Source organism: Salmo trutta, chromosome 33 (assembly GCF_901001165.1).
Source record: "Salmo trutta chromosome 33, fSalTru1.1, whole genome shotgun sequence".
In the NCBI taxonomy this organism is placed as follows: Eukaryota; Metazoa; Chordata; class Actinopteri; order Salmoniformes; family Salmonidae; genus Salmo; species Salmo trutta.
The window spans coordinates 30,817,741-30,841,695 of NC_042989.1; the positions used below are offsets into that span (position 1 = coordinate 30,817,741).

General features: G+C 44.2%; 1 protein-coding gene across 1 annotated transcript in view; it reads left to right on the plus strand.

Annotated features, from left to right (window-relative positions):
* LOC115172829 (membrane-bound O-acyltransferase domain-containing protein 2) overlaps positions 1-23,955 on the plus strand; it is a 97,148-nt gene that overhangs the window by 41,701 nt on the left and 31,492 nt on the right. Inside the window, exon 2 of the mRNA XM_029730618.1 lies at positions 14,415-14,560. Within this exon, the coding sequence (XP_029586478.1) occupies positions 14,415-14,560 (146 nt within the window). The remainder of the gene's footprint in view (positions 1-14,414; positions 14,561-23,955) is intronic.

Here is a 23,955-nt window from a genome sequence, read left to right on the forward strand (position 1 = left end):
TGAGAGAGATAGCAGGAGAGCTGGCCAAGGACGGCATGTTCAAGAGTTTTGGAGAGAAAAGAAAGAAGGGATACTGGTCTGTAGTTGTTGATATCGGAGGGATCGAGTGTAGGTTTTTTCAGAAGGGGTGCAACTCTCGCTCTCTTGAAGACGGAAGGGACGTAGCCAGCGGTCAAGGATGAGTTGATGAGCGAGGTGAGGTAGGGGAGAAGGTCTCCGGAAATGGTCTGGAGAAGAGAGGAGGGGATAGGGTCAAGTGGGCAGGTTGTTGGGCGGCCGGCCGTCACGAGACGCGACATTTCATCTGGAGAGAGAGGGGAGAAAGAGGTCAAAGCACAGGGTAGGGCAGTGTGAGCAGGACCAGCGGTGTCGTTTGGCTTAGCAAACGAGGATCGGATGTCATCAGCCTTCTTTTCAAAATGGTTGACGAAGTCATCCGCAGAGAGAGAGGAGGGGGGGAGGGGGAGGAGGATTCAGGAGGGAGGAGAAGGTAGCAAAGAGCTTCCTAGGGCTAGAGGCAGATGCTTGGAATTTAGAGTGGTAGAAAGTGGCTTTAGCAGCAGAGACAGAAGAGGAAAATGTAGAGAGGAGGGCGTGAAAGGATGCCAGGTCCGCAGGGAGGCGAGTTTTCCTCCATTTCCGCTCGGCTGCCCGGAGCCCTGTTCTGTGAGCTCGCAGTGAGTCGTCGAGCCACGGCGCAGGAGTGGAGGACCGAGCCGGCCTGGAGGATAGGGGACAGAGAAAATTGAAGGATGCAGAAAGGGAGGAGAGGAGGCTTGAGGAGGCAGAATCAGGAGATAGGTTGGAGAAGGTTTGAGCAGAGGGAAGAGATGATAGGATGGAAGAGGAGAGAGTAGCGGGAGAGAGAGCGAAGGTTGGGACGGCGCAATACCATCCGAGTAGGGGCAGAGTGAGAAGTGTTGGATGAGAGCGAGAGGGAAAAGGATACAAGGTAGTGGTCGGAGACTTGGAGGGGAGTTGCAATGAGATTAGTGGAAGAACAGCATCTAGTAAAGATGAGGTCAAGCGTATTGCCTGCCTTGTGAGTAGGGGGGGAAGGTGAGAGGGTGAGGTCAAAGGAGGAGAGGAGTGGAAAGGAGGCAGAGAGGAATGAGTCAAAGGTAGACGTGGGGAGGTTAAAGTCACCCAGAACTGTGAGAGGTGAGCCATCCTCAGGGAAGGAACTTATCAAGGCATCAAGCTCATTGATGAACTCTCCAAGGGAACCTGGAGGGCGATAAATGATAAGGATGTTAAGCTTGAAAGGGCTGGTAACTGTGACAGCATGGAATTCAAATGAGGAGATAGACAGATGGGTCAGTGGAGAAAGAGAGAATGTCCACTTGGGAGAGATGAGGATTCCAGTGCCACCACCCCGCTGGCTTGATGCTCTAGGGGTATGCGAGAACACGTAGGCAGACGAGGAGAGAGCAGTAGGAGTAAAAGTGTTATCTGTGGTAATCCATGTTTCCGTCAGCGCCAGGAAGTCTAGGGACTGGAGGGTAGCATAGGCTGAGATGAACTCAGCCTTGTTGGCCGCAGACCGGCAGTTCCAGAGGCTGCCGGAGTCCTGGAACTCCACGTGGGTCGTGCGCGCTGGAACCACCAGGTTAGAGTGGCAGCGGCCACGCGGTGTGAAGCGTTTGTATGGCCTGTGCAGAGGGGAGAGAACAGGGATAGCCAGACACATAGTTGACAAGCTACAGAAGAGGCTACGCTAATGCAAAGGAGATTGGAATGACAAGTGGACTACACGTCTCGAATGTTCAGAAAGTTAAGGTTACGTTGCGAAAATCTTATTGACTAAAGTGACAAATGCTAGCTAACACAACACTACACTAATCAAGTCGTTCCGTTGTAATGTAATAGTTTCTACAGTGCTGCTAGTCGGTAGAGGTTGGCTATTATACAAAAGCAACTTTGTAGCTAGCTAACATAACACTAATCAAGACGTTCCTTTGTAATGTATTTAGTTTTTACAATGTTGCTCGTCGGTAATAGTTGGCTGGGTATGGAACAATGGCGTCGCGGGGGACGGAAATAGCTGGCTAGCTAACCTAGCTATTACTAAACTACACAATTATCAAGCTATGACAAAGACAGCTATGTAGCTAGCTAGCTAACACTGCACTAGTCAAATCGTTCCGTTGTAATGTATTAGTAATTACAGCGCTGCTAGTCGGTAGCGGTTGGCTAGCTAGCGGTGTTGACTAGCTAGCAGCTAGCAGGCAGCAGTGTTGACTACGTTAGGAGGACGAAAAAATAGCAGGCCTCGATAATTACTCTAATTACTCTAAACTACACAATTATCTTTGATAGCTAAGAAAAAATTGTTCAGATCAAACAAACCAAACCGTTGTAATGTAAAGAAGTGTAATATTACCTGTGGAGCGAAGCGAAATGCGACTGCTCGCTCCGGACCGGAAGTGTACAAAACATTAGGAACAACTTCTTGATACTGAGTTGCACCCCCTTTTGCCCTCCAAAAAGACTCAATTCGTTGGCATGGATTCTATAAGGTGTCGAAACACGCCGCAAGGATGCTGGCCCATGTTGACTCCAATGCTTCCCACAATTGTCAAGTTGGCTGGATATCCTTGGTGGTGGTCCGTTCTTGAAAAACACGGGAAACTGTTGAGTGAAACCCAGCAGTGTTGCTGTTCTACCACACCCCGTTCAAAGGTACTTAAATATTTTGTCTTGCCCGTTCACCCTCTGAATGGCACACATACACAATCAATGTCTCAAGGCTTAAAAATGTTCTTTAACCGATCTCCTCCCCTTCATCTTTCCAGATGAGTCCCCAATGAGGGCCCTGATTTAAGGAACACACTGTCTGTGATGTTTGAGAGGGTGTGTATTAGAGGTCGACTGATTTTTATTTTATTTTTATTTTATTTTTATTTTTTTCAACGCCTATACCGATTTATTGGTGGACCAAAAAAAAGCCGATACCAAATAATCAGCGGATATATTTTATTTATATATATATATATATATATATATATATATATATATATAGTAAAATTCTATTTGTAATAATGACAATTACAACAATACTGAATGAACACTTATTTTAACTTAACCCCTGTGCGGCCTCGGACGGATATCCAGCGAAAAATCCTAACGCCATTAGCATAACAAAATTTAATTTTTTTCAAAATTTTTTTCTTCAAATTATATCGTTTTATAGATGCACCTCTCCTGAATCGAACCACGTTGTCCGATTTCAAAATGGCTTTACAGCAAAAGCAAAACATTAGATTATGTTAGAGGAGTATATCGTAAAAGTAGCCACAGCCATTTTCCGACCAACCACATGCATCACAAATAACCAAAAAACAGCTAAATGCAGCACTAACCTTTGACAATCTTCATCAGATGACACACCTAGGACATCATGTTACACAATACATGCATTCTTTTGTTCGATAAAGTTCATATTTGTATATAAAAACAGCATTTTACATCGGTGCGTAACGTTGACTAACTATTTTCCCTCAAATGCATCTGATGAAACAGCGCTACAATTTACTAAATTACTATTCAAAAACATTTTTTTAAATGTACTATTGTCATTCTAAGATTTATAGATGAATATCTCTTGAAAGCACCTGTAATGCCAGATTTAAAAATAACTTTACTGGGTAATCACACTTTGCGATAAAAGGGGATGCGATACTCAGAACAATAGGCTAGCAATACTGGTCAGCGCCATCTTGGAACAATCGCATATCAAATCTAGTCTTGTATACTATTGTCAATAATCCCTTACCTTTGATTATCTTCATCCTTAGGCACTTCCAGGAATCCCAGGTCCACAACAAATGTATTTTCGTTCGAAAAAGGTCATCCTTTATGTTCCATTAGCTTGTTGTTGTTAGCGCGTTCTGAAGGCTGCACCAAAAGTTCCGACGTGCGCGAGGCTACTCTTTCAACAAAATGCATTTTTTTCTTATTTAAGTTCGTTCAAACATGTCAAACGTTGTATAACATAAATCTTTAGGGCCTTGTTCAACTAGAGCTCCAATAAGATTCGAGGGGGACGATTGCATTGTGTTTCAAAACGTTTCGAAAGGGGAGGGTAGCTAGGGGCGCCGGCGTCATAGTGGGGATGGCCCTCTCCGTGTGACCACGTTCCACAGCGTGTCCTTCTGTCAGTTTTCACAGTAGAAGGCTCAAATCACTTTAAAGACTGGGGACATCTAGTGGAAGCAATAGGAAGTGCTCAATGAACCATAGCTCACGGTGTGATTAATAGGCAACGTGATGAAGTTGAGTCCGCAATTCAGAATTCCACTTCCTGTTTCGATCTGTCTCTGGGTTTTGACTGCCATATGAGTTCTGTTATACTCAGACACCATTCAAACAGTTTTAGAAACTTTAGGGTGTTTTCTATCCACAAGTATTAATTATATGCATATCCTAGCTTCTGAGTTTGAGTAGTAGGCCGTTTAAAATGGGCACAATTTTTTTCAAAATGCGCTGTGGCGCCCCCTATCCTAGGCGACCGTCAAGAGGTTAATATAATACATCAATAAAATCAATTTAGCATCAAATAAATAATGAAACATGTTCAATTTGGTTTAAATAATGCAAAAACAAAGTGTTGGAGAAGAAAGTAAAAGTGCAATATGTGCCATGTAAGAAAGCTAACGTTTAAGTTACTTGTTCAGAATGAGAACGTGTGAAAGCTGGTGGTTCCTTTTAACATGAGTCTTCAATATTCCCAGGTAAGAAGTTTTAGGTTGTAGTTATTATAGGACTATTTCTCTCTATACGATTTTGTATTTCATATACCTTTTGACTATTGGATGTTCTTATAGACACTTTAGTATTGCCAGTGTAACAGTATAGCTTCCGTCCCTCTCCTCGCTCCTACCTGGACTCGAAGCAGGGACACATCGACAACAGCCACCCTCGAAGCAGCGTTACCCATGCAGAGCAAGGGGAACAACTACTCCAAGTCTCAGAGCGAGTGACGTTTGAAACGCTATTAGCGCGCACCCCGCTAACTAGCTAGCCATTTCACATGGGTTACACCAGCCTAATCTTGGGAGTTGATAGGTTTGAAGTCATAAACAGCGCAATGCTTGAAGCATTGCAAAGAGCTGCTGGCAAAACGCACTAAAGTGCTGTTAGAATGAATGCTTACGAGCCTGCTGCTGCCTACCATCGCTCAGTCAGACTGATCTATCAAATCAGACTTAATTATAATAAACACACAGAAATACGAGCCTTAGTTTCCGGATTCGACCATATTAATGACCTATCATCTCAAACAAAACTTTTTTTCTTTCAGTGATATACGGAACCGTTCCGTATTTTATCTAACGGGTGGCATCCCTAAGTCTAAATATTCCTGTTACATTGCACAACCTTCAATGTTATGTCATAATTACTTAACATTCTGGCAAATTAGTTCGCATCAAGCCAGGCGGCCCAAACTGTTGCATATACCCTGACTCTGCGTGCAATGAACGCAAGAGAAGTGACACAATTTCACCTGGTTAATATTGCCTGCTAACCTGGATTTCTTTTAGCTAAATATGCAGGTTTAAAAATATATACTTGTGCATTGATTTTAAGAAAGACATTGATGTTTATGGTTAGGTACACGTTGGCACAATGACAGTCCTTTTTCCCGAATGCGCACCGCATCGTTTATATGCAGGACAGGCTAGATAACTACACATGGTTGATATTACATGTTTAACTAGTGATTATGATTGATTGATTGTTTTTATAAGATAAGTTTAACTTCTATGGGCTAGGTGGGACGCTAGCACCTGCGGGACACAGCCATTGAAATATCAGGGCGGAAAATTCAAAAACAACAAAATGTCATAATTCACCTTTCTCAAACATACGACTATTTTACACCATTTTAAAAATACACTTCTCGTTAATCTAACCATATTGTCCGATTTCAAAAAGGCTTTACAGCGAAAGCAAAACATTAGATTATGTTAGGAGAGTACATAGACAAAAATAATCACACAGCCATTTTCCAAGCAAGGACATGTCAATAAAACCCAAAACACAGCTAAATGAAGCACTAACCTTTGACGATCTTCATCAGATGACACTCCTAGGACATTGTTACACAATACATGTATGTTTTGTTCGATGAAGTTCATATTTATGTCCAAAAACAGCATTTTACATTGGCGCGTGATAGTCAGAAAATGTGTTCCCACCAAAACGTCCGGTGGATGTGCACATCAATTTACAAAAATACTCATCATAAACATTGACGAAGTACATAACAATTATTTTAAGAATTATAGATAGCGGTTGCATAAAGGATGCACTCCCAGGACTGCTACTTCCACAAGAAATGTTTTTGTTCCAAATAATCCATATTTATGTCCACATACCTCAGTTTTTGTTCGTGCGTACAGATCACTTCGAGAGACAAAGTCAACATTTTCCATTACCGTACTTAGAAGCATGTCAAACGCTGTTTATAATCAATCTTTATGGTATTTTTAACGTAAACTTGCGATAATATTCCAACCGGACAATAGCATAGTCATTCAAGAAGAAAAAGGGGCGAGCTCGCGGGACCGAGCATATCCAATCCCTTTGTTGCCAGGCAGACCACTCAGTAACTGAGCTCCTATTATCTGCCCAGTGACAGGAAAATGCTCAAACCACTTTCTGAAGGCTTTAGACAGCCAATGGAAGCCTTAGGAAGTGCAACGTCACCCCACAGACACTGGCGCTTCGATAGAGAATCAAAAGAACTACAATTCTCAGACTTTTCACTTCCTGCTTGGATTTTTCTCAGGTTTTTGCCTGCCATATGAGTTCTGTTATACTCACAGACACCATTCAAACGGTTTTAGAAACTTCAGTGTTTTCTATCCAAATCTACTAATAATATGCATATTCTAGTTTCTGGGCCAGAGTAGTAACCTGTTTAAATTGCTAGCTAGCAGACAGATTAATGCTAGCTAGCAACTTACCTTGGCTTCTTACTGCATTCACATAACAGGCAGGCTCCTCGTGGAGTGCCATGTAAAGCAGGTGGTTAGAGTGTTGGACTAGTTAACCGTAAGGTTGCAAGATTGAATCCCCGAGCTGACAAGGTAAAAATCTGTCGTTCTGCCCCTGAACAAGGCAGTTAACCCACCGTTCCTAGGCCGTCGTTGAAAATAAGAATGTGTTGTTAACTGACTTGCCTGGTTAAATAAAGGTGTAAAAAAATAAATAATAATAATTGGCAAATACCGATTTTGTTAAGAACTTGAAATTGGCCCTAATTAATCGGTCAACCTCTTGTGTGTATTAACGGCCTGAGAGACTAAAGTGATAGTGAGCGACTTGTTTTAACGAACTGCGTTCTCTCAGATCAGGGACCTCACTTTCTTTGCAGAGAGGTCAGCTATTGTCATCACTGCCTGAGCATGCATAGAAGTACCTGGCCTGCTGAGAGGCTGCAGGAGAAATCCCGCTCTAAATAGGTTCTGTGCGCGTGGAATAGTTGTGTTGGATAAATAAGATGCATGGCGACTAACTCAAATGCACTCTCTCCAATTTAATTCCACAAAAGTATGCAAATTACCCTATCGACCGGTTCAGTTGTATATATCGTCTTTTTATTTTTTTGGGCTGATGGAAACCCTGACACACACACACACACCTTTTCATCACAGCTTCAGACAGATTTCACCGTACTCATCAATTCTAAAGGAATGAGGACTTATCTATGCATAGTTACTTTAATAACTCTACCTACATGTACATATTACCTCGGCACCGGTGCCCCCGCACATTGACCCTGTACCCCCTGTATATAGCCCCACTATTGTAATTTACTGCTGTCTTTAATTATTTGTTATTCTTAACTCTTACATATTTTGTTACATTTATTATTTACTTAACCAGCAATGCAGTTAAAGGCTTGTAAGTAAGCATTTCACTGTACGGTCTACACCTGTTGTATTTGGCCCATGTGACAAATAAAATTTGATATGACTTCAAATGTTATTCTTACCCAACCCCTCCAGCCACAGTCAATCTGGATAATGCCGAGGAAAAAGCTTCTTTGCCCTAGCGCTCAGAGACACATTAGCGAATAAAACAACCTTGGCCTTCTCTCACTGTATTCTAGTTTTTATTATCTACTGGCCATTGGTTCCAGTGCCCTTGCTCCCTGCCTGTGTAGCAGGTGGATTAGCATGTGGACGAATGCCATTGTTTGTTATTTATATGAACTGTACGTATGTTCTCCATTGTTCATTGTGGTGTGTTATTATGGCAATGTGATGATATGATGGTGATATTGCCCTCCCAACACTCAGTTTTCACTGCAACAACACGTGATTAGGCTCGCACTACTCTGAAAGTATCTGAGGAGTCTAGGGCCTGGCCGGCCATGGAGTCTGGGGGGGGGGGGGGGGCTGGCTGGTCCGGCCGGCCATGGAGTCTGGGGGGGGGGCTGGCTGGTCCGGCCGGCCATGGAGTCTGGGGGAGGGCTGGCTGGCCCGGCCGGCCGGCCATGGAGTCTGGGGGGGGGGCTGGCTGGCCCGACCGGCCATGGAGTCTGGGGGGGGCTGGCTGGCCCGGCCGGCCATGGAGTCTGGGGGGGGCTGGCTGGCCCGGCCGGCCATGGAGTCTGGGGGGGGCTGGCTGGCCCGGCCGGCCATGGAGTCTGGGGGGGGCTGGCTGGCCCGGCCGGCCATGGAGTCTGGGGACTGGACTACAGTAGTACTAGTAAAAGAGAACTAGGAGATGCTCTGTATCACTTCCAGTCGATTTTCTCTCCGTCTTGCTTCAGAATCCCCCCTGAGCTCTGTGCACACAGTGAAACGCAGTACTTACCGAGTGGGGAAGAAACAATCAAATGTAGTGGCTCAGGCTCCTGGGAGCAGGTGATGATGGGAAAGTGCAGACCTGAGCTGAAGTCAATCTGAAAAGCGTTCCAAATGTAATTTTAGCCTTGCCTTCCAAATGGAGGCGCGTGTTAATCTGCTCCCGTAATGAATGAGATTCACTATGGGACCACTGTGGAGGATGAGAGGAACCAAAGGATGAGGCAAAGATAAACGCATGCATTCACAAACGTGCACACACAATCCTCACCCACCACATTAGCTTAAATAGCTTAGTCAGAGTCCTAGTGGGTTTTTCTCTGAGTGATTGATTGTACTACACTATAGCAGCCCTTTGGTATACTCTACTGTATGTGGGAGGGAGGGAGAATGGTACAGTGAAATACCATTAGGAATAGAAAGGGTGTGGTACTCACAATATAACTAGTATTTGTCATTGTAGATTGGATGTGTGACTAGAGCTGTTATGGTGACCATATTACCGCCACACCGGGGGTCATGATGGCAGTCAAATTCCACGTGCACATTTAGTCACGGTAATTAGGCTTCTCCAAGTTCTGATGCTGCTGATGGTCATACATGCTAACTGCCTGGTACTCAGCACTCTATTGTCCCTCTAATCACTCTGACATCAATGCAAATGTATTCGCAAATCTAATGAAACATTTCTATAGGGTATGCAATTGCTTGAGAAAACAGTGATGGCCTCTATTAAAAAGAGGATCCCATCGGCTTTCTATAGGCTAGGCCTACTTTTTATTTATTTATTTATTTATTTATTTATGTATTTATTTATCTATCAACTTTGCTAAAATGAAGCACATTGCTTATCTGTTTACAACAGGAATATAGCCTACCTGGCTGGCATGCTTAATAACCACAGGAAAAGCATCCTCCTATTTAAGTGCGTAGATGACATGTATTTTTCCCGCTGCCCCTGTATTGAGACAGGTGTATGATAATTGTCCATTGTAAATCCAAAAAAATTCCCGCATTATTTAGTAAATGTGAAGATAGGCTAATATTGTCACCCATCGGACTATTCTAGATTTAATCCTATCACTTGATTGATGCCCAGCTAAGGCGAGAAACGCGTGATTTTTCTAATCATAGTCGTACACCTCATGTAGCCTAGCCCATAGGCCTAGAAGGTTTGTATCACAACTAAAGTGGCCAAATAACTTCTTAAAATGAAGCACATTAATCTGCTTTACAACGGGTGTAGAGCCTAACTGGCGTACATAAACAGGACGTGAGTTTTTCCAAGTTTGGGGGGAAAAAATTACATAAATGCACCTTTTTATATTAAAAGCATTACATGTATATTCGCATTTGCGGTCACTTGAGAATGGTGTTTTCCCACTAATGTGCTTATAATGTGAAGAAATAAACTATTAGGCTATCAACAATTTAAGCTAAACGTTCTGATCTGTTGCGTCAGCCGCATTGAGTAAAAAAGGTTATTTGATGCTAGTGGTGGTATTAATTTGGGATCTATCTCAGCCCACAACTGTCCCAGACTGTGTGGGATATTTATTTCTCACACACAATAGAATAGGTCAACTTTTGTTCTATGGTGGATAGTAGATTGACATAGGCTAGTGCTTTTGCTGTTCGTTAGGCCTACTCTTCCAATATCTACAATATGCGCCTTGGAATTGGATAAGGACGTGCACAGTTGCGTCCCAGATGTGTCTGTCTTCACTTGTAGCCTGTGTGAGAGACCCAGTCACGTGATGAGAGCCATTTGAGTGAGAAGTGCTTCGGATCAAGCAGCCGGGAGAAGGGATGAATATAATTATTATAATTCCCAAGGGTACAACGGCCACTGGCCGCAACAGGCATGGATTTTTTTAGGGGGTATTACGGCCACACAAAAGGATGCCGCCTGGAAATTCGAGGCATTATCAAGTGCTTTTCAAATTGTTAATGAGAGACTGATTAACTGTGTACAGCCTGCACAAAAAACAAAACTCATGCCTTTCATGCGATTCTTTTTCAAGTCCTCATTAGAGTTGCATGATGCAGCCTTAGAATGTATTATAAATCTAAACATATAGCCCAACATTTGTATCACAACTAAAGTTACATGAATAACTCAAAATGAAGCCTATAGGAGTACCTGTTTCTTTTGTTAACTGCTCAACACAGAATATCCGCATGTGTGCACGCCCTCAAATGTTTGGAGATTTTATTCCGCTATGTTCAATTGTATTCTTCATACTATAAAATAATCCCAAAATCTTGTCTGCTAAATGAACTAGTGTAGCCCACAGCAATATGGCATAGCCAGATCAGGGCCTAACATAAGGACAACTCAGAGTATGCTATTCTGTTCTTCTGAAATAGACTACATTTTCTTCAAATCATGTTTCTTTAGACCTGTCTACAAATTGATTTATTGTGAAGGTGTAGGCTATATTTCATGGATTTATTAGACTTTTTAAAATGTAGATGTTCCAAAGGTATGCATCAGTGGCTTGTAGGCTATGCATGGAAGCCAGGAGATGTTAAATGTGTTTACGTTAACTAAGGTCAATTACTGTGAGACCGGCAGTTATTTGCTTGACAATCACCAGCTGCCAAAATGTCATGACCGCCACAGCCCTGGGTGTGACCACAGTCACTGTGCACACTGTTATTGTCTCCAGGGTGCCATGATGCACGGAAAGGCAAAGGTGATAGACTGGGTGGAACCGATAGTTGATGTCCTACTGTTGACTTTAGCAGCATGCCGGCTTCTGAAATAATTGTGCCTACTACAATTGATAAGATAGGCTATAGTGTGTGTGAGACAAAGCGTCACCAGTCTTAAGTTGAGTTGATCATTGATGTTGGTAGCTTTTATGTCAGGCTTTGTTAACATAGAATAAGCAGGAGGAAACCAAACAGTTTCCACAAAGAACAAAACATGTGTCCTCTATGCTTGCTTTATCCAGTTATCATGCAAACAGCCTTATCAAAGAGCTTGGGTTCTATCAACAGCGTATTCTCCTGTGTAGTAGTGCCAGCTGCCACGGTGCTGTAATAGTGTCTCTTTCCAGAAGCGACAGAGACAAAGGCACTGCTCTCTTCCAGTTAAAAAATCTGATTTATTTAGGATGGTAAATCAAATAAAAGTTTATTGGTCGCATACACAATTTAGCAGATGTTATAGCGGGCACAGCGAAATGCTTATGTTACTAGCTCCTAACAATGCATTAAAATGTCAAACAAATAATTAAAGTCAAAATAAAAACAAGGAATCAAGGATGAATCCGATTAACACCTGTAACAGTTATCAAAATGGAATCTATACATATGTACACATCTACTCAGTGCAGCTGTCTGTCTCCACTACTTTCATTTTGGGAGCACCGTGCAACAAAACAATTATCCAATAAACTCAATGGGTAACGATATTTTGCAGCAACACATTTCTTTTCACTGCTCAAACACAGGCTCATAATTGTTAACAAACCAATCATAACGCTAGAAATGTTTAAATGTAGCTAATTAAATTAATCATGCGCGGGGCACACAACCGGCACAACAATCCCTTTTCACGCAAACTTTCCCTCAGAACTGTGCCGTCTTTTTTTATTTTTTTTCCTGAGCTAAGTAATGGCATTCGATAGCAAGCTAGCTAGTAAGTAATGGCATTCGATAGCAAGCTAGCTAGTAAGTAATGGCATTCGATAGCAAGCTAGCTAGTAAGTAATGGCATTCGATAGCAAGCTAGCTAGTAAGTAATGGCATTCGATAGCAAGCTAGCTAGTAAGTAATGGCATTCGATAGCAAGCTAGCTAGTAAGTAATGGCATTCGATAGCAAGCTAGCTAGTAAGTAATGGCATTCGATAGCAAGCTAGCTAGTAAGTAATGGCATTCGATAGCAAGCTAGCTAGTAAGTAATGGCATTCGATAGCATGCTAGCTAGTAAGTAATGGCATTCGATAGCAAGCTAGCTAGTAAGTAATGGCATTCGATAGCAAGCTAGCTAGTAAGAACAACAATGAAATGCACTGGAATTCAAGCTTTCTTTAACAAAAAAACGATCAACCAGAAGACGATGACAATGTCGGAGATGCTGCTACCGATCCACCTCAAAGAAAATAAATCATATCTACGCGTTTCAAGAGGGGTTGCTTTAGCGAATTAGTGGCTAAGGAGGAGCACATCCAGCATCCCAATGTACTGTCCAACGTGTGGAGTAAAAGCAGCAGGAAGACTTATTTGGGTCTTGCAACCTAAAACACCAAAGCCAAAAGCACATCAAATGCCAGGACAAGTGCATCAGAGCTGGAGCAACATCAGTATTTTTTGTTGCTTACAGTATTTTTGGGATGTCCCTACCCCTAAACCCTTACCCTAAAAGCAAGTTGATTTGTTAGTGAGATCAAATAAATAAATGAGTTGTGAGAGGAGACTAAACATTTATTTCATTATCCAGGTATCAGTTCATAGTCCATGTTGCCTTACATAGTTAATAATCTGTTAGCTGAATGCAGTAATGGATAACTGTTTGCAGTTCCACTTTTAAATACAATAAAGGTTGTTTTAATCACCTACCGTATATAAATATGTTTGCTGTTGCACTTTTCAATACAATCAGGGTTTTTGTATGTTACATTTCTTTGTACAAAATGAGTTACCTATGTGCGTGCTTAGTGCATGGCCTCTTCCCCCTCAGGAGCCTGAAAATATTTGTCATGGGCCCTCCGATCCTCAAATTTATTCAGCTGCACCATTGAGAGCATCTCGACTGGCTGCATCACCGCGCTTGGTATGGCAACTGCTTGGGACCCAACTGCAAAGCACTACAGAAGGTAGTGCGTACGGCCCAGTACATCACTGGGGCCGAGCTCCCTGCCATCCAGGACCTCTATACCAGGCGGTGTCTGACCCTTGTCATAGACTGTCATCTCTGCTACCTCATGACAAGTGGTACCGGAGCGCCAAGTCTGGGCCCAAAAGGCTTCTTAACAGCTTCTACCCCAAAGCCATAAGACTGCTGAACAGTTGATCAAATGGCCCCCAGACGGGGCGGCAGGTAGCCTTGTGGTTAGAGCGTTGGGCCAGTAACGAAAAGTTGCTGGATCGAATCCCCGAGCAGACAAGGTAAAAATCTGTTTTTCTGCCCCTGGCCAAGGCAGTTAACCCACTGTTCCCCTGTAGGCCGTCATTGTAAATATGAATTTCTTCTTAACGGACTTGCCTAGTTAAATAACTATAACGAGGATATATTTCTTTTAAGGAAACACCTGATGACAATTAAAAATGATAGGACAGTCATTTGCAGTAATAAATAATCATAGCTCATTCTGGTGCTCAAAAAGTATGTCAGGAATAAAGTATTTAAAAATTCTGTGTGAAACGAAGTGTCTCGTGGTTCAATGTCTGTATGACATGGGACAGCAGCGGTGTCTGTTTGAGGATGAGGTGTGTGCGTGTGTGTGTGCGTGCCTCACCTGGTACACGGCTAGTGATGGTTCTTACAGTCTGACCTGGTAATAGAAGCAGGTTTTTTTTTTTTTTTTTTTGTACAAAACTCACAAAAGTTTTGATTATTTCCTTTTGTGTGTCTCCTCTCCCAGGTGAACTTTGTGGTGTGTCAGCTGTTTGCCCTGTTGACAGCCTTCTGGTTCCGTCTGTATCTCCACCCCAGTAAGACCAGTCCCTTCATCAGACATGTGGTGGCCACGCTACTGGGCTTCTACCTGGCTCTCTTCTGCTTCGGCTGGTGAGTGCTGTTACTGACACATCTTTTCACCCTCATCTCTCTTTCCCAAATTCTTTCTCTTGTCCCTGGTTCCCTCCATCTCTCCCTTCCTCACCCCTTCCTGCTTCTCACACTCTTCCCTCTCTCTCCTTCACACCTTTCTTCAACTGTCTCTCAGAGCCTCCCCCTCACCCCTGTCGTCCATCCGTCTCTCCCTCCCTCCACCCATCTCTTCTGCCTCCCTCCATCCTTTACGGGCCAAGGCAAACTGGTCGATGCAGAGGCAATTGATATCCAATTAGGAAGCCGTTGGGCCCGTTATAAACAACCGGCCGTCCCTTGGCAGTGTGCCCTTTAGGGTTCTCTCTCGGTGTGTACGGGAAAATGCTAAGTGTGTGAAACGCTAACTGCGTCATTCCACCATGGCAGCGGCTCTGCGCATGTTTGATCATGAGCTGCCACCATCGGTACATAATATTGATGGTAAGGTGATACTGTTGTGGTCAGATCAAATTTTGTGTTGTTGCTTTTAGTGTAATGTCTTGTTAGTCATCTGTGAAACATACCTTCACGGCTTTAGAATGTAGAATACGTAGAATACGTAGAGGACAGTAGTACCATAAACTGCATTCATTCCTATCACTTTAGTTTGACAATCACTGACAAGCCATTCCTTTTTGGTTTTATATATATTTATATTTTTTTCAATAAACAAAAACATACTTTGACAAAAAGAACAGACAACTTTAACATTTACATTTCGACAAACATGAATGACATCCCACCTGCTCAGATCCACATGTTCCCATGGTATCCACACCCACTGTTGTTTCCAATGCTTGTTAGACTCTGCCTCCATATGACTTAGACAGATTTATTCCAATATTTAAATAATAAAGTATTAGATTTTTCCATTCTCTTAACATTGGAGTGTCATTTGACTTCTAGTATTTAAGTAATAGCTTCTTCATATAAGTGACGAAAATAAATAATATTGTCCAACCCATTATTGGGTATCTCACTGCACCCTCATGCCGTGTCTTGAGATATGCAGATAGACGGATTAAAAGTAAACATACATTTAAAACTTCTGACAGCCAGCATTCTAACTCTGCCCATAGCTTTCGGACTTTATAACACTCCCAGAAGGGATGAACTGACTTACTTTATAACTCCTTCTCTTCCCACAGTCCTGTTACCACTCAATTCTGTCTGACATATTGACTCTGAATGACGCACGCACACTGACTCCATTCCTCTGATGTGCTTCAGACTCTGAGGACACACAACGCCCTAGGGAACTTACCAAGAACTTGCCACATTGTACTATTTGGATCTTTGTCAATCACCACCACCATACTGCTGTGTACTGTAGATATACAGTCCCAGTCAAAAGTTTGGACACACCTAGTCAGTTCAAAGTTTTTATTTGTACTATTTTCTACATTGTAGAATAATAGTGAAGACAAACTATTAAATAACACATTTGGAATCATGTAGGGTTAAACAAATCAATATATTTGAGATTCTTCAAATAGCCACCATTTGCCTTGATGACAGCTTTACACACTCTTGGCATACTCAACAAGCTTCATGAGGTAATCACCTGGAATGCATTTCAATTAACAGGTGTGCCTTGTTTAGAAGTTAATTTGTGGAATTTCGCAATTGGGCCGACCAACCAGTGCTCCCGCACATTGGCTAACCGGGCTATTTGCATTGTAACCCACCACCCACCAACCCCTCTTTTTACACTACTACTACTCTCTGTTTATCATATATGCATAGTCACTTTAACCATATCTACATGTACATACTACCTCAATCAGCCTGACTAACCGGTGTCTGTATGTAGCCTCGCTACTTTAATAGCCTCGCTACTGTATATAGCCTGTCTTTTTACTGTTGTTTTATTTCTTAACCTACCTATTGTTCACCTAATACCTTTTTTGCACTATTGGTTAGAGCCTGTAAGGTCTACATCTGTTGTATTCGGCGCACGTGACACACTTTGATTTGATATTTGGTAAAGTACCAAGTCCATATTATGGCAAGAACAGCTAAAATAAGCAAAGAGAAATGACAGTCCATCATTACTTTAATACATGAAGGTCAGTCAATCTGGAAAAGTTCAAGAACTTTGAAATTTTCTTCAAGTGCAGTCGCAAAAACCATAAAGCGCTATGATGAAACTGGCTCTCATGAGGACTGCCACAGGAAAGGAAGACCCATCGTTACAGCTGCTGCAGAGGATAAGTTCATCAAAGTTACCAGACTCAAATTGCAGCCCAAATAAATGCTTCACAGAGTTCAATTAACACACATAACTGTTCAGAGGAGACTGCATGAATCAGGCCTTCATGGTCGAATTGCTGCAAATAAACCACTACTAAAGGACACCAATAAGAAGAAGAGACTTGCTTGGGCCAAGAAATATGAGCAATGTACATTAGACCGGTGGAAATCTGTCTTTTGGTCTGAGTCCAAAATGTTGATGTTTGGTTCCAACTGCGTTTCTTTGAGATGCAGACTACTGTATGTGAAAGGATGATCTCCCCATGTGTGGTTCCCACCGTGAAGCATGGAGGAGGAGGTGTGATGGTGGGAGGGATGCTTTGCTGGTGAAACTTGACTTATTTAGAATTCAAGGCACACTTAACCAGCATGGCTACCAAAGCATTCTGTTGGAAAAGCATTCCAGGTGAAGCTAGAGAGAATGTCAAGAGTGGTAGCTACTTTGAAGAATATGTAAAATATATTTTGATATAACACTTTCTTTTGGTCACGGCATGATTCCATATGTGTTATTTCATAGTTTTGATGTCTTCACTATTAGTATACAATGTACTTGAATGAGTAGGTGTCATCGTTGTCCACCGTCATACTACTGTGTACTGTAGATATAAACTCAGCAAAAAAAAGAAACATCCTCTCACTGTCAACTGCGTGTGTTTTCAGAACTTAACATGTGGAAATATTTGTATGAACATAAGATGCAACATCCGAGACGTAAACTGAACAAGTTCCACAGACATGTGACGAACAGAAATGGAATAATGTGTCCCTGAACAAAGGGGGGGGGGGGTCAAAAGTAACAGACCACTTCGGGAGACCTTCTCCCTTAACTCACCTCGCTCATCAACTCATCCTTGACCGCTGGCTACGTCCCTTCCGTCTTCAAGAGAGCGAGAGTTGCACCCCTTCTCAAAAAACCTACACTCGATCCCTCTGATGTCAACAACTACAGACCAGTATCCCTTCTTTCTTTTCTCTCAAACTCTTGAACGTGCCGTCCTTGGCAAGCTCTCCTGCTATCTCTCTCTCAGAATGACCTTCTTGATCCAAATCAGTCAGGTTTCAAGACTGGTCATTCAACTGAGACTGCTCTTCTCTGTGTCACGGAGGCTCTCCGCACAGCTAAAGCTAACTTTCTCTCCTCTGCTCTCATCCTTCTAGACTTATCTGCTGCCTTAGATACTGTGAACCATCAGATCCTCCTCTCCACCCTCTCCGAGTTGGGTATCTCCGGCGCGGCTCACTCTTGGATTGCGTCCTACCTGACAGGTCGCTCCTACCAGGTGGCGTGGCGAGAATCCGTCTCCGCACCACGTGCTCTCACCACTGGTGTCCCCCAGGGCTCAGTTCTAGGCCCTCTCCTATTCTCGCTATACACCAAGTCACTTGGCTCTGTCATATCCTCACATGGTCTCTCCTATCATTGCTACGCAGACGACACACAATTAATCTTCTCCTTTCCCCCTTCTGATAACCAGGTGGCGAATCGCATCTCTGCATGTCTGGCAGACATATCAGTGTGGATGACGGATCACCACCTCAAACTGAACCTCGGCAAGACGGAGCTGCTCTTCCTCCCGGGGAAGGACCCCCCATTCCATGATCTCGCCATTACGGTGGACAACTCCATTGTGTCCTCCTCCCAAAGTGCTAAGAGCCTCGGCGTGACCCTGGACAACACCCTGTCGTTCTCCGCTAACATCAAGGCGGTGACCCGATCCTGTAGGTTCATGCTATACAACATTCGCAGAGTACGACCCTGCCTTACACAGGAAGCGGCGCAGGTCCTAATCCAGGCACTTGTCATCTCCCGTCTGGATTACTGCAACTCCCTGTTGGCGGGGCTCCCTGCCTGTGCCATTAAACCCCTACAACTCATCCAGAACGCCGCAGCCCGTCTGGTGTTCAACCTTCCCAAGTTCTCTCACATCACCCCGCTTCTCCGCACACTCCACTGGCTTTCAGTTGAAGCTCGCATCCGCTACAAGACCATGGTGCTTGCCTACGGAGCTGTGAGGGGAACGGCACCTCCGTACCTTCAGGCTCTGATCAGTCCCTACACCCAAACAAGAGCACTGCGTTCATCCACCTCTGGCCTGCAGGTCCCCCCTACCTCTGCGGAAGCACAGTTCCCGCTCAGCCCAGTCAAAACTGTTCGCTGCTCTGGCACCCCATTGGTGGAACAAGCTCCCTCACGACGCCAGGACAGCGGAGTCAATCACCACCTTCCGTAGACACCTGAAACCCCAACTCTTTAAGGAATACCTGGGATAGGATAAAGTAATCCTTCTAACCCCCCCCCCCCCCCAAAAAAAAGATATAGATGTACTATTGTAAGTGGTTGTTCCACTGGGTATCATAAGGTGAATCTACCAATTTGTAAGTCGCTCTGGAGAAGAGCGTCTGCTAAATGACGTAAATGTAACAGTCCGTATCTGGTGTGGCCACCAGCTGCATTAAGTACTGCAGTGCATCTCCTCCTCATGGACTGCACCAGATTTGCCAGTTATTGCTGTGAGATGTTACCCCACTCTTCCACCAAGGCACCTGTAAGTTTCCAGACATTTCTGGGAGGGGGAATGGCCCTAGCCCTTACCCTCCGGTCCTACAGGTCCCAGACGTGCTCAATGGGATTGAGATCCGGGCTCTTCGCTGGCCATGGCAGAATACTGACATTCCTGTCTTGCAGGAAATCACGCACAGAACGAGCCGTATGGCTGGTGGCATTGTCTTGTCAGGATGAGCCTGCAGGAAGGGTACCACATGAGGGAGGAGGATGTCTTCAATGTAACACACAGCGTTGAGATTATCTGCAATGACAACAAGCTCAGTCCGATGATGCTGTGACACACCACCCCAGACCATGACGGACCCTCCAAATCGATCCCGCTCCAGAGTACAGGCCTCTGTGTAACGCCCATTCCTTCGACGATAAATGCGAATCTGACCATCACCCCTGGTGAGACAAAACCGGGATTTGTCAGTGAAGAGCAATTTTTGACAATCCTGTCTGGTCCAGCGACGATGTTGCTGGTGAGAACCTGCCTTACAACAGGCCTACAAGCCCTCGCTCCAGTCCCTCTCAGCCTATTGCGGACAGTCTGAGCACTGATGGAGGGATTGTGTGTTCCTGGTGTAGCTCGGGCAGTTGTTGTTGCCATCCTGTACCTGTCCCGCAGGTGTGATGTTCGGATGTACCGATCCTGTGCAGGTGTTACACGTTGTCTGCCACTGCGAGGACGATCAGCTGTCCGTCCTGTCTCCCTGTAGCGCTGTCTTAGGTGTCTGATAGTACGGACATTGCAATTTATTGCCCTGGCAGCATGTCCTCGCAGCATGCCTAAGGCACGTTCACGCAGATGAGCAGGGACCCTGGGCATCTTTCTTTTGGTGTTTTTCAGTCAGTATGAAGGCCTCTAGTGTCCTAACTTTCCACAACTGTGACCTTAATTGCCTACCGTCCGTAAGCTTAGTGTCTTAACGACCGTTCCACAGGTGCATGTTCATTAATTGTTTATGGGTCATTGAACAAGCATGGGAAACAGTGTTTAAACCCTTTACAATGAAGATCTGTGAAGTTGTTTGGATTTTTTTTAATTCTTTGAAAGACGGGGTCCTGAAAAAGGGGTGTTTGTTTTTTTGCTGAGTGTATTTGGATATTTGTCCACCATGCTGCTGTGTACTGTAGATATGTTTGTCCATCACCATCTTACTGCTGTGGATTAGTGATGCACCGATATGACAGTTTTTGGCACATACTGATATCCAATATTTTCCTTGCCAAAATAAACGATACCTATAAATGTTCACGTTTAAGCATTCTAGTACAGTTAAATAGTTAACACACATGGACGCAGTGGTGTAAGGCACTGCATCTCAGTTCAAGAGGCGTCATTACAGTCCCTGGTTCGAATCTAGGCTGTATCACATCTGGCCGTGTTTGGGAGTCCCATTGGACTGCGCACAATTGGCTCAGGGTCGTCCGAGTTTGGCCGGGGTAAGCCGTCATTTGTAAATAAGAATTAATTCTTAACTGACTTGCCTAGAAAAATAAAAGTTACACAGACCAAAAATATTTGTTTGGGTGATTCACATATGTCCCCATTACCAGGAAAACACAATCAAAACCTATTTCTTTCACTTACTTGCTGTGCTGTTTCATTCTCAACCAGGATTTCATCACATGTCAAGCAGTGAAGTTTCTGCTCGGTCTGTCCGTTGCCTCTCTTTCTCGGTGCGCACTGTCACTGTGTCCGTTTCCATCTTGTCCAGCTGTGTATGTAACATTTCACATAAACCCTGTTTCTTGTCTGCATTGAAGTAGCGGTCCTTGTACATAGCATCGAGCATGGTGGCGACACAGTAAAGAGAATGCAACCGACTCGCTTTGTTGAGCAGGCGTTTTAATGCCATGAGAGGCTTTCATGTCTGCTGCAGGCGCAGTTGATGAGCTTATTTCTCCAGTCAATTGTTTGAATGGAGCTAGCTAGTGTGTTCATGTTCTCAAATGCCATTGAAATGGCAGCAGCGGTATGACAACCAGCACATTCATGAACATGCAATACGACTTCAGTATGAAATCTTTGTTGACCCACTGTGCTGTCAGACTCAGCATGCTCATGGGGCAGATATCGCTGGTCCAAATGTCAGCAGTGAAGCTAATAGCAGTGACAGTGTTTACATTTTTAATTTTTTTTTAGCAGTGACACTATTACTGTGTAACTCCAGTAGGGCAAAATCTGAAAAATAGCGCCTACTTGGTAGTGTGCAATAGTGCTCGACCAGTTGGCGAAAGCCAACATCACCCACGACGGGGAATGGTTGATTGTCAAGGGCAATGAATTCCATTATCTTGCCGTTTTTTAATGGATTTCGCCTTTGAGTTGTCTCGCTGAAAATGTCTTACTCTTTCAAATGACTGCTTGACTTGTTGACTACTCCAACACTGTGGGCTAGGTTAGGAAGGCTGTGTTGCACGTGTAGCGTTACATTTCGCGTGGCATCATTACATCATCTACCTACGTTATATAGGTATGCACGTCAGCTTTGACGTCGGTTTTGCACATCGGTGTTAAACTAAACATTCGGCTGATGTTGGCATTTTTAGCAAATATTGGCCGATTCCGATATGCTTACCTCTATCGTCCATCCCTACTGTAGATGTATTTGTCCATCACATACCCTCTCTTCCCCCCCATATCTTTCTGGAGAGTTGGAGTTCCTTAGGTGAAGTACATCTCCAGTGTTGCAGAAGGGACAGAGGATAGCTGTAGGCTAGTTGGAGCCTAGAGGCAGAAACAAAGTAGACGTGTCCTTGAGTACAGCATGGTTAGACTTAGTTATCTGCCCTCAAATCATCCACCAGTCCGTAGATAGAAGGGAGAAAAAGGCCCTTTTTGAATCCCGTCCTCCAGAACACACCTCTAGCTGTGTGTTTATCATGCATTCATCATGGGGCTATATCAGACATCAGTGTTCTTTATCCCTAGTTGGACTTTATCAAGATTCAGCCCTTCGGGCCTTCCTTTGTCCTGCACCTCTCCTGGCTGACATGTTGACAAAATACCAGAGAAGCCAACACTATCATATGAACAGGCCTGTGTATTATTAGTGATAACCACCACAGGAGGTAAAAATGTACTCCATCTTTCTATGGGACTACCAGCCTTCTTAAATGCCCATGTGACCTGACCATACTACATACTACAGTATATATATACTACAGTATATATGGTAGTTGGTGCTATCCAATGGCAGTACACCTTGGATAAATTGACAGTCCCCATGATAGTTTCAGAGGTACCCCCTGCTGTTGTGTTGGTAACACACTAATACACTGTCATCTCACCTTCGGGAACATGTTGGTTCATCACGCCCTTGAAAGTGCACAGTCTGTCGGTGGTGATGATGATGATGTGTCTGACAGTGTCTGAGAGCCCACAGAGTCAGTCAGTCCTCAGAGATGGAGACATAACATGGTACAGAGATCTCAGGGCTGCGGATAAAGACGGGTTAGCTGATAACATCATGAAAACAATGCTTCAATGGAGCAGAAGCCTGTTGTGATGGCTAGCAGCGATAGATACAATGACAGAAGCTGCCATGTGGGGAATCGTAGGTGGCTAATTTCATCAAGTTTTATCTTGAAACCGTATCTTGTTTTGACTGATGTCATGTCTATGCTAATATGGCTCAATTGTCTAGCTGACATGCATCGTTAGTTGTATTTGAGACAAGTGCTCATTGTGCGAATGTATTCATGTTTTCAATAAACATTGGAGACGAAATATAGTTTACATGTTGTCTACAATCTAAGCCACTTTGATTTTGGCCCATAGTTGCGCATTCATTGCTCTTGTTGCTAAACAACCAACCCGTCTATATGGAGTAACTGTCCACTATCTATAGTCATAGTCACGCTAAACTTTCTTATTCCTGTATGGCCCTAGTTCTGGTGAGAAACTGTCAGAGTGCTGCTCTGCCTGGATTCATTCCAACACTACTTTCCCTCTCCATGGCACTAGATATTTATTTGCCACCTTCAGAAATGTTTTTCCTCAATATGGAATGAAAAGGGAAGGGAGAGAGACGGTGGTGGTGGTGGGGAGGAGGAGAGAGACGGTGGTGGTGGTGGTGGGGAGGAGGAGAGAGACGGTGGTGGTGGTGGTGGTGGGGAGGAGGAGAGAGACGGTGGTGGTGGGGAGGAGGAGAGAGACGGTGGTGGTGGTGGGGAGGAGGAGGAGGAGAGAGACGGTGGTGGTGAGGAGGAGGAGAGAGGTGGTGGTGGTGGGGAGGAGGAGAGAGAGAGAGGTGGTGGTGAGGAGGAGGAGAGAGACGGTGGTGGTGGGGAGGAGAGAGGTGGTGGTGGTGGGGAGGAGGAGGAGAGAGTGGTGGTGGTGGGGAGGAGGAGGAGAGAGTGGTGGTGAGGAGGAGGAGAGAGAGGTGGTGGTGGTGGTGGGGAGGAGAGAGGTGGTGGGGAGGAGAGAGGTGGTGGTGGGGAGGAGAGAGACGGTGGTGGTGGTGGTGGGGAGGAGAGAGACGGTGGTGGTGGTGGTGGGGAGGAGGAGGAGAGACGGTGGTGGTGGGGAGGAGAGAGGAGAGAGAGGTGGTGGTGAGGAGAG